General features: G+C 43.4%; 1 protein-coding gene across 2 annotated transcripts in view; it reads left to right on the top strand.

The window, feature by feature from the left end:
* Window positions 1–9,394: 9,394 nt before the first annotated feature.
* The window catches only part of kcnq3 (potassium voltage-gated channel, KQT-like subfamily, member 3), a 77,674-nt gene continuing 76,107 nt past the window's right edge, over window positions 9,395–10,961 (top strand). The window contains exons 1-2 of one of the 2 annotated variants that reach the window (XM_017310044.1): window positions 9,395–9,619; window positions 9,841–10,274. In XM_017310044.1, coding sequence (XP_017165533.1) covers window positions 9,955–10,274 — 320 coding nt within the window. In that variant the 5' untranslated portion in view covers window positions 9,395–9,619; window positions 9,841–9,954. Of the gene's footprint in view, window positions 9,620–9,840; window positions 10,275–10,961 lie in introns of those variants that run through there. The other variant, XM_008434769.2, reaches the window with a different exon arrangement.

The raw sequence follows: 10,961 nt of genomic DNA, 5'->3' as shown, positions 1-10,961 counted from the left end.
CGGCGTGCTAACCGAACGCGGCGTGCTAACCGAACGCGGCGTGCTAACCGAACGTGGCGTGCTAACCGAGCGCGGCGTGCTAACCGAACGCGGCGTGCTAACCGAGCGCTGAGGCTTCTGATGCTCACAGGTTCATTCGGCTCGTCAGCCTCAACAGGAAACCTCCAATCTGCAGGAAGGAAACGTCGTGGCTGTTAGCTCGAATGTTAGCTTAAACTTTAGCTCAGCTGTTTCCTTTAAAATGTTTGCGCCTGTTAGCTTGACTTTGAGAAAGTGTGATATGTGCTTAAATATTCACCGTACTCTGGATCTGTAACTTATTGGTCTCTTAAACTGTGATCTCGGCTGAAGGTTAGCGCTTCTGTTAGCTTGTCTATTAGTCCATCTGCTAACTCTTCTTCTTTTGGGTTTTATTAGCGGTTAGCAAACCAACTTAAGCTAACTTTAGCTATCAGTCAGCTGTTAGCTTGAGAGAAGCTATTAGCTCTGTAGCATGTTAGCTTATGAATGTTAGTAGTGTGATTGTTTACATGACTGTGTGATTGCTATCTTACTTATTGGCTTGACTATCAACTGTTAACTGTTTATATGAATGTTAGCGTTAGCGTAACTCAAGAGGTTCTTGACTGTTAGCTTGAGTGTTTAGAGAGCTGTTAGCTTAAGTATAGCTTGTATTAGCATGACTGTTTCTTAAAGGGATTGAGTTAACTGTCATGCTAACGGCCGTTTGTCTGAGTGCTACCCTGACTGTTAGGTCAAAGGTCAATCTTGAGAACTAATGAAGGCAACAGAGTCTCTCATCTAAAAGTCGTCTTCAGTTCAGAAACTTGTAGGTTGAGAGTTTTAGGTTTGTAAACTTATCAGATCAATGAAGCTGATTGGGAATTAGAGCGTCACTAATGAGGCTGAAATGTTTTCAAGTCCAGTTATCTCCCTTTATAACTGCTAAATATTTAATATGTTAGCTTAAATATTAACTGAATTGTTGATGTGGCTGTTAGCGTAGCAATTAGCCTGACTGATGTGTTGTTAGCAGTTAGCGTAGCCTCTCATACCGACCGATGTTTAACTGCTGCTGGTCGACCAAAGTCGGTTTGTTCCTTTTCAAGTGAACATATTCCTCTCATTAACTCATTAACTACTGAAATCCTGACTTTTTCTCTTCCCTGATTTAATTTTGTGCTGCTTTCGAGCTGCGGCTGCAGGGAAATCGATGCGCTGCGGCTGTTTTCGTGTTTCGTTTGCGGCTTTAGGCCGTCGTGTTGGTTCAGATCCGGTTCCTCTGAAGCTCCTCTCTGCCCAGAGGACAGAAACTTATTCTTCAGCTTCGCTCTTCTCTCCTTGAATCTCTCCTGAGTCTTCACTTTCCTCTCGAGTCGCCACCTTTAAAAGCTCCGAGGTCGCTCCTCCTCTTCCTCCTCTTCCTCCTCTTCCTCCTCTGTACGCCTGCAGGAACCGTCCTGGCGGCTTCGCTCTTTTATTATCCAGCCTATATTTGGCCTGAGCGCCGCGCAGCAGGATGTTTGTCTTTACTGCAGCCGGTTTCACTGGGAAGCATCCGATGATTATTTTAACTCTGCAATGAGCCGATAATCGATCAGGTCTTTGCAGGCTGCAGATTTCTGATTTATTGGCGGTAAATCTCCGGCTCTGCGCCGCCTGGGCAGCAGCTTTTCCAAATGAATGCACGTTTATTTACAGGCAAAGCAAAGTGAGTTTCATCAGGACTGAGAGGAAACGAAAATAAGATCAACTTCATGCAAATAACATGGTTCACATGCGAAACATCAGCTGCGGGTTTCTGAGCAGGTTTAGGAAATATTCACAACAAACTCTTCGGCTAACCAGGAGGCGGCTCTGACTTTGAATAGGCCATTTATTTTTTTTTTTTTAGATTATTTCACCAGAAATACGATCTAATTGGTTGATCTGTAACCGGGTTGTAACCAGAGGAGGACCGAGTGAGGCGCCCTGTGGAGCTCCGTCAGTAAAACTTCATCAAGGACAGAAGCAGGAAAAACTCACAGCAGAGAGAAGCGTTACAGCAAGCTGCTGTTTTAAAAACCAGTCAGTCTGATTCTTTTATCTGTTCACATGTTTCTATAGATATTAAAACATTCGGGTTCATGTCAGACATTTAAATGTGTTTTTGTGCTGCATATGTATTTGTTTCCTGATCCTTTAAAGCAGATTTAATCTAATCTTGTTTTTTCTGACATGAATCATTAAATCTCCGTTTTTCCACAAATCAGTAGATGAAGCAGCTCAGAAACCATCATCAGTGTTTAACCGCTGGTTTGTCTCACTGGGACCATTATGTCAGAGCTAATGGCTCACAGTGCTTTGCTCGTCCCGACTGACTGGTTTTTGTGGTCAAACTGGTTTTAATGGCTGGTTTTCTTCCTGTCCTTTGAATTAAAAGCTCCGTTGTTTTTCTTTTGTCTTCACATGATGGTTTTTCCTCAGTGGCCCAGTTCTTCGGTGCTGCTGGGTCTTTTTTTCTGAACGTTTCTCCAGTCGGACGCCGACATCGTCTTCCGGCTGAATGTATAATTCAGGTTGTTCCTATAATCACCCAGCAGGTTGGAAAGGCCCGTCAGATACGTGAATATAAAGTTATTGATTATGGAGCAGATGACGGCTCCTATAGCCTCAGATATTTACAGCTCACTGATTAACGCTGCGCTCAGTGAGGCGACGCTTCCAGATCTGCAAATATTCCTCAGCGTTTCTTCAACTTCCTGTTTTATTCGCTGCCGTTTTCTTCCCTCCGTCTCTGTGAGGTGAATTATTCAACCTGCCTGGCTCCATCTCTGCGTCCTGAGCTGCAGCCAAAGACAGATGCAGAGTCGCGACGCGGGGTTTCCTCTGCAGCAGCGCCATCAGGAGCAACCAATCACAGGAGGAGTCTGACTCCTGCCTTTGTTTTTTATAAACGCTGCCACAGCGAAACGTCGGCAAACCTGCAGGAAGCTCTGCTGTTGCAGCTAGCTTTAGCAGTTAGCCAATCATTCTGCATTTCAAAGTTTCAAGTTACACACAAAGCACATTAGCATGCTAATGTTCTGATTAGCATGCTAATGTCTTTATGCAAATAGTAGCATTAAGATGCTAGGGTTAACATTTTGATGCTAACACCACCGTTAGCATGCTAAGCTTTCACTAAAATATTTTAATGCTAATATTTTAAGGCTTGTGCAGAAATTAACACACTATTAGTCTGAAATCATGCAAAAACAAACGTTGGCACACAAACAGTCCATGCTAACAGTCCATGCTAATACTGCCTGTTTCCATGGTAACACAAAAATTAGCATACTGAAAGTAGCATTCTTTCCTAGCAGTTTGCTAATAGTCTGCTTTCATGCTAGCAAAAAACTTAGCACACTAACCGGTAGCTGAAGCTAGCTCATGCTAGCATTGCAGGCCAACAGTAGCATTAATATTTCTAATGTAGGTTATGAAAATGTTGGCACAAAACCCAAAAGCAGAAAGTTCTCCTGTGGGTCAAATCATTTCCAGAGAGCAGCGGATATGAAAACTGAATTCATCCCCTCAGATTGAAGGAAGAGTTTCTGCATCCTGCAGCCGTCGTCTCTGGTTTCTGAAACTCTGAACCGGGCGAGCTGCAGGTTTTATCTCCAGCAATGATGACTGGACACAAAGTACGGCAGCATGTTTGCTCACTTCCAGCTGCACTTATTGTTAAACACTGAGAGCTGAGAACTGCCTGTGAAGAAAAAGATGGTTGTTGAAACTGGGAGAAAATGGAAAATCAATGTTGACCAATCCATAAACATTAGGACCGTCTGGAAGACGGGAAGACTGAGCCGCCGACCGCCGGCTGGAGAAAACGCTCTGAGAGCTGGAAGAGCCGAATACGTCCGACTCTTTTTGTTCATTATCCCGTCTCATTGCTGCTCCAGATGGTTTCTGGGCCTTTATGGTGCCGTTTCTTTGGGTTTTCTGTCTTCTACACCTCTGAGCTCTGAAATGACATGAAGAAATCGAGATCAATGACAGTGAAGGTGTGAAAATATTTGATCTGAAAGTCACGCTGACCCTCGCTGCTCTCCTGATCGAAGCGCTGAACCTTCTGGGTTCTGGTTCCAGGATGTTCTGAAGCTGCCGCTGCTCTGAGGTCACACGTTGATTCATGCCGCTCGGTGTGGATTGATGTTTCTGCTGAATCGGCAGACCTGACCCTGCGTCGGTCCTGCAGAAGACGACAGCTGGACTCATTTTTCAGTTTGATTCATGGCGGCTTGACGTCCATGTTGGGCTCCACCGTCGGACTGAGCAGGAAAATCCACCGATCAGCTGAAGGTCGAGACCAAATTAAATCTGTTTCTACCTTTTATTTATAATCTAGAATCAAATCTGCAAACCAAGAAAATATTTATTTATATTTGATGCATTGTTGAGCCTAAACCGTCCATCAGATTTAATTAATCTAATGTGATGAAACTTGTAAATCACAAGTGGTTTGATGCTGTTTTCCATCAGAACGAATCACAAAGTGACAGATTAGACCAAATCTCTTGGTATCAAAAAAAGCAATAAACAAATACAGACAAACTGCGTTAAGTTAATGAAACATTATTTTTTTAAATACATTAAGCTTTATTTTGTCAATTGAAATTATTGAAATTTTATGAGTTGGTTGATTACAATATTTTGCAGGTTATGTATAAAGCTCATAAAAGCTTATTACCTCTTAATATTCGTTAAGAGAGTAAGTAATTACAATCTTAAGGGTATAGAAATGTTTGTAAAGCCCAAGATTCGAACAAATTTGAAGGACCGATGTACATCAGTACAAGGTATAAGATTGTGGAATAATCTGGAAAGTGATTATAAAAATGCTGGTTCGATAGATATATTTAAGAGAATGATAAAAGTTAAGTTGTTGAAGACGTATACAATTGTATAATGTGCAATCATAACAATTGTTGCACAAGAAGGAGCTGATGTTTTCTTTTTTTCTTTTGTTATGTTTTATTAATTGAAAACTATCATTGTTTGAATTTGTTTATTTTGGAAAAAAGGGGCAGATATTAATAAGAATTTTATTCTTCTTCTGCTACCTTTCATTTTATTTGTGTTTTGTATATTCTTTTTTTTGGATGTATAGCATCTGTTTTGTTTTAAATGAAATGAATAAATTCTATTAAAAAAAAAAAAAAAAAAAGTTAACCCAAACATAACACAAGAAATGTCATACATGCTAACTAGCCCAGTAATTAGCCAGCTAGCATGTGCGAACCGTTGGCAGGAGTCTGGTTGTCTCCTCATTTCCAGTAGCATAAACAACCAGGCATCAAAAACCTGGACACAAACCAAGTCAACTAAACAATAGAGTTAAATCAGGATCTGCAGCAGGACTGGATCTGAACTGAAGGGTTCTAAAGCTAGCTTAACTCAGGCTAACAACTCGTTCTGAAGAATGCCAGATTAATTTTGGGCTTTTACCAGAGCGTGAACGGTAACATTCCCAAAATAATAAAGACGATACAACTTTAAAGAATCTCATTCGGTCTTGAATATGAGCCATCAACCTGCTGAGTCTTCCAGCTTTTATGTAAAAACCAAATCTGAACGTGCTTCAGTTAACCTCGCTCCCATCTACAATGGGAGGATTTCCTCGCCGTCGTCTCCTCAGCTGGTCGTGTCGCTGAAGTTTCTCTCCATCTTTGGGTCTTTTCACTCCGCGCTGTGAAAGTTGGATGAGCTGAATGAATAAAACATGGCGGCTGAGGAGTCGGCCATCATGCAGATGTAACGCAGCGCCTTCAATTATTCACCAGCTGATCTCTGACAAAGACCCAGGAAGGATTTTCCTGGGGAAACAGAACCTGCAGTCCAGCCAGCAGCAGCAGCATGATGGGGAAAACATTCACTCAGATGAACTAAACACATTTTACTACAAAGATGCCTTTTGTCTCGTGGTTTGTTTTGGTTTATTTAGTGTTTGGGTGAAGTGAGGTCTGTCTTCTACAGCCACGAAATGCCAAAACAACAACATTATGATGGAAATTAAGCTAAAATTGAAATCATGCTTTTAGCATTTTGTTCTAGCAAACCTGCTGCTGTGGCATTTTGTTGGAGTTTTCAGCCTGAATACATAAGATTAAACCATTTTGGCTTGTTTTCCACACAGTTCTAAAATAACACATCTGTAGTTGTTGCATAACTAATGAACTGCATTTTAAACTTTAACTAAATAAATAAAAATTTGTTTTTAATTCTTATAAGGTTGGTTTGGGCTACTTAACCACTCAGAGTCACTTGAATTCAGTTTATTATTGTCAACTAAATAGTCACAAAGCATAACTTAGCATTTAGCAATCAAGTCACTCAGCTTTACAAAAAGGCCATTTAGCTTAACCTACGTTAGTAGCAGGTTCAGTTATGTTGCTTTAGCGACATTTTTAGCTTTGCTATTTGTTAGCTTAGCTTTGCGATTTGATCAACAAACTTTGTTGATCAATAACGCCATTTAGCTTAACCTATATTAGCAACTTTGCCAGTTAGCTTATTTTAGCAACCATGCATCTTGTAAAATCTGCCTGTAGTTATTTACACTTTAAGATCATTTGTTTAATTCCAACAATGAAATTAAGAATCAGTTGTTTAGCAGCTGCTTCCACTGAAGCTGATTCTGGTTAAAATTAGGCCGAATTTAGCCGTTGTCACGCGAGAAAGTCATAAAGAGCTCCTGAAGTACAAGCTATGATCTTTTAAAGGTTTTTTTCCTGCTCAGGTTTCTGTGTGTGATCAGGGAGGATCCAGCCGGGAGCCTCTGAACGCTCCTGTCACTCCGATGTCCAGCTCAGCCTCACCACTCGGCCGTGAAAGCCTCAGGAGCGGCAGCAGAATAAAACTTTCAGAAACCTTCTGGCACAGGACAAAGGTGACGAGGCGAGAAGGCTGGAAGACCTGGGAAAACCCAGAGGGACTCCGGTTCAGATCCGGCTGGTTATGAAACACACAAATCACAAACGTCCTACAGGAAATGACATCAATAACAAAGTGAAAAAAACACAGAACACATGAGAAACACGCTTTAAACTGCTTCAAAATTAAAGTCTTTAAACATTTTGTAAGTTTAAGAAAAAACTTTGAGCCAAAAGTTTGGAAAGTTGGGAATTCAATGTAAACGTAATTTATCTTAAATATACAGTGACCTAATTACTAGCAATGATAACTTAGCTTTGCAGTATGCTAACTCGGCTAAGGTTAGCAAAACGGCTGCCTTGCCAAGTTAAACATCAGGCTAACGTAGCCTAGCTTAGCATAATGGTCAGTTTATCAAAAGATCACTTTAACTTGTACAGTCAGTTGGTTTTATTTAGGCAGGCTAAACACACAGCTAGCTTAGCAGTGTTTTAATGTAGCTAGCTTAGCAATATGGTGACTCAGCAGCATTTTATCTTCACTCACACAAGTCTAGAAATGTTGTAACTTTGTTCAATTTGGAAAAATAATTACTTAACCTAGTTTGGCAGATTAATTGATTAAAAAAAGTGTCGCTTATTTAACATCTAAAATACGGAGTCTGGATTTTTCTAACAACATTAAAGCCTTTTTGTTTGACCAGGAAGTCTGACATCTTGTTGTTTTTTAAAAACCAGCTTTGAATTAAAAATGCATAAAACACAGTAATTAATAACCAGCCGCATGTTTTTCAGCGTCACATAATGTTTGTTTGCAGAGCACAAAAACATTTTCACTGGATATTTATACCGTTTAAAACTGCATGACGTTGGAATATAGCAACCTCAGTCCAGTTCAGGGATAACCCCAGATTATAACCCCGGATTATGATCCGTTTCATAAAAATGAGTTTTATTCATTATTGTGTGCTGACAAAAAAGTCTGCAGAAGATTTAATGTTCCAGTTATTTATCCAGACTCCAAAACGACACAAGAACCTGAAGGACGACTTTAGCAAGAGATTCGCTGCAGTAAAGTCTAAAAACAGCCCGACTCCAGCAGGAGGATTGATTTTTATGAGAAGCTATAAGAAGCAGCGCGGACTCTGGATCCCATCTGTCCCCGGGAGGCGATTCGGTGACTCACCGGGTCGCCCAGAACCAGCAGAACCAGCACACAGCAAATCACTGCTGTTTCCACTGCGGTCCGGCCGCTTCGCATCCAGATAGTTAGTCAAATCCACCGACCGGCAGCGTTAAGCAGCTGCAGGGCAAACAGACGTCAAACCGGGTTTCTCTGCTCCTCCTGGCGCAGAAAACACTCACAAAACGTTTTCACCTCTTATTAGATGTGAAATAATAAAAATGGAACAAGATTTTTTAAATTATTAAGGAATCAGAACAAGATCTTACACCTTCCTGAAAAGTTTCAAATTATTCGTAAGCTAGTTTTGTTGTTTAATTTAAGATTTTTGTACCAGAAACCAGACAAAAATACTTGGTGAGATTTTGTGTTTTTACAGTGCAGAAGGACTTTCATCAAAACTAAAAGGTTTGAATGTTTGGTGCTGAACTGAAACTTCACGGCTGAGGAGTTTAACTTTAGCAATGTTTCCTTACAATTAAATCTTTTTTCAAAATAAATGTCATGTCTTGATCTTTTTTCAACAGTTTCTCCATAAAACCCCTGAATCAGCTGAAACATTAAAAATGACTCAAACTGTAATAAATACACGACATGAATGTAAAACACTGTATAGAAACCTTACTGTATCAGTTACTGAGGATTTTACTGTTGTAGACAAAAACATGAACCATCGTCGTTCATGTGGTCATTCTCTGCTGAAGCTTAAATGGAAACATGAAAAATAATAACTATAAAAGCAGCAGACATGAGGAATGATTCCATGATTCATGTGTTTATAAATGATTTGATCTGAACAGAAAAATTAAAGAACATCTGAAGATTTTCAGGATTTTTGGTTTAAACTAATGAAGTGATGAAGAGTCAAAGTTTGGAAATTATTTTTCAGCGTCGTTTTGGCGCCCCCTCCAGCGACGGCGCCCCCTCCAGCCCGGCGCCCCCTCCAGCGCGGCGCCCTGCGGCCCGCAGGGTTCTGTGGGTTCTGTAGGTTCGGTGGGTTCTGTGGGTTCGGTGAAGTTCTGATTTCAGCTTCTGAGGATTTTCAGCTGTTTCTCACTAAACGGACCAACAGTCTGGTTTCTGTTTCATTATCTCCATTGTTATGTCAGGAATTTGCTGAAATTTGGTAAAATATAGAAATTCCCCTACAGATGTTTACACCAGAGCGCGCGCACACGCACGTCACAATGCGTAGCAGGTCCTCGGGAGCGCGCATCCACACACATGTCTGCTGACGCGCGTCTTTCTGAAGAGGAGGAGGAGAACCGCAGCGATCAAGGTGTGAGTCGCGCTTCCGCGCGGGTGCACGCACCTGTCAGTGCACGCGCACGTCACGTCGACGCCGGTGCTGATGAAGGCTGGCTCTCCCCTCCTCATCTTCTTCAGTTTCAGCATCGAGCTCCTTCACGCAGCATCTCCGCTCCGCTTCCTCCTGCCTCCGCCCTCCTCTTCCTCCTCCTGTCCCTCCGCGGTTCCGGTTCTGCAGGTGGATGGAGGCTGGCAGCCCGGAGGCGCGCACCATGCTCGGACTCGGCCGCTGGTAGGGCTCGGTGTTTGGATGGGGTGTTTCTGGGTTGGACTCGCCGTCTGGTTGCTGCTCATGTTTGTTTCCAGAGTTTCCTCCTCGCAGCAGCAGCAGCAGCAGGGCGTGTTTTACGCACAGCTCGGTTCTGGTTCCTGTTGGCTGCAGATGCCGATGCTTTCTCCTCCTCCTCCTCTTCCTCTCGTTTCTTCATCGTCCCTCTTCCCTCTGTCCTCCAGGCGCACCGCTGAGGACCTCCCCGCCCCCCGGAGACCTCCTCCCGGACTGACCCGCGGCTGAACACCGGGTCCGGATCATGGCATGCTGCCCTCACCGGCCCTCCAGCGCTGACCATGGGGCTCCGGTCCAGGACCGTCGCTAGCGGCTCCGAGGAGCAGAAGAAGACCTCCGGCGCTCCTCTTCCTCCTTCCGGGGACTTACTGGACCAAAGCGGCGGCGGAGGAGCGGACAAAGATGGGGCCCTGCTGCTTGTGGGCCGGGAGGACTTCAAGCGCGGCGCTCCGGGCATCAGCATCGGGCTGCTGGCCAAAACCCCCCTGAGCTGCAGCCGGCCGGCCAAGAGGAGCAACATCCGCAAGAGGAAGATCCAGAACCTGATCTACGACACGCTGGAGAGGCCGAGAGGATGGGCCCTGCTCTACCACGCGTTCGTGTGAGTAAATGCTGGGTCCGGGTCCGGGTCCGGTCCGGTTCGGCTGAGACCCGCTGGGCATGCAGGTGTTTGCTGATCATGTCACTCATCTGTTGGTGAGAAATGAGGCTGAAGAGGAGCCAGGCCGGGTTCTGGGAAACTTCTGACCCAGCAAACTACGGAACGGGACGAGGGCCACTGAAAAACAGACACAAATTAATTCTGACTTTAAACTTTTAAAGTCAGAATTCCGAGAGAAAATTCTGTTTTCCGGTGGCTCTGATCCACATCCGGTCCCTCCAGGATGCTGCGATGTTTTTCTGTGATTGGTGCGATGCTGCTAATCATATCGGAACCGCCGGTCTGCTCGGCTGCAGGGAGAATGAAATGCATTTCTCCAGAAAACCCAGATTCCTACATGATCTCAGAAACCTTCCAGGAAAAACGTGGAAACTTCCAGAGCAGGATGTAAAGCAGCAACGTCAGATTATTGGTAACAAGTTTAATCTGATCAGCTGGTTGGATTAACTGGTCATCATTTCTCTAACTTTTCCCTCCTGCAGCATCTTTATCTCACGGTTCGTCTGGAAGTTCGGTTTTTACCTTTTGGTCAGCAGCTGAGATCCCAACTTCCTGGAGAGACGGAACTAAACACGATGTGAACTGGTTCTGGACCAGTCTGATCTGGTTCTGGACCAGTCTGAACTG

This window comes from Poecilia reticulata, linkage group LG17 (genome assembly GCF_000633615.1).
Source record: "Poecilia reticulata strain Guanapo linkage group LG17, Guppy_female_1.0+MT, whole genome shotgun sequence".
NCBI lineage: Eukaryota > Metazoa > Chordata > Actinopteri > Cyprinodontiformes > Poeciliidae > Poecilia > Poecilia reticulata.
This window is presented reverse-complemented; position numbering and strand designations above follow the sequence as displayed.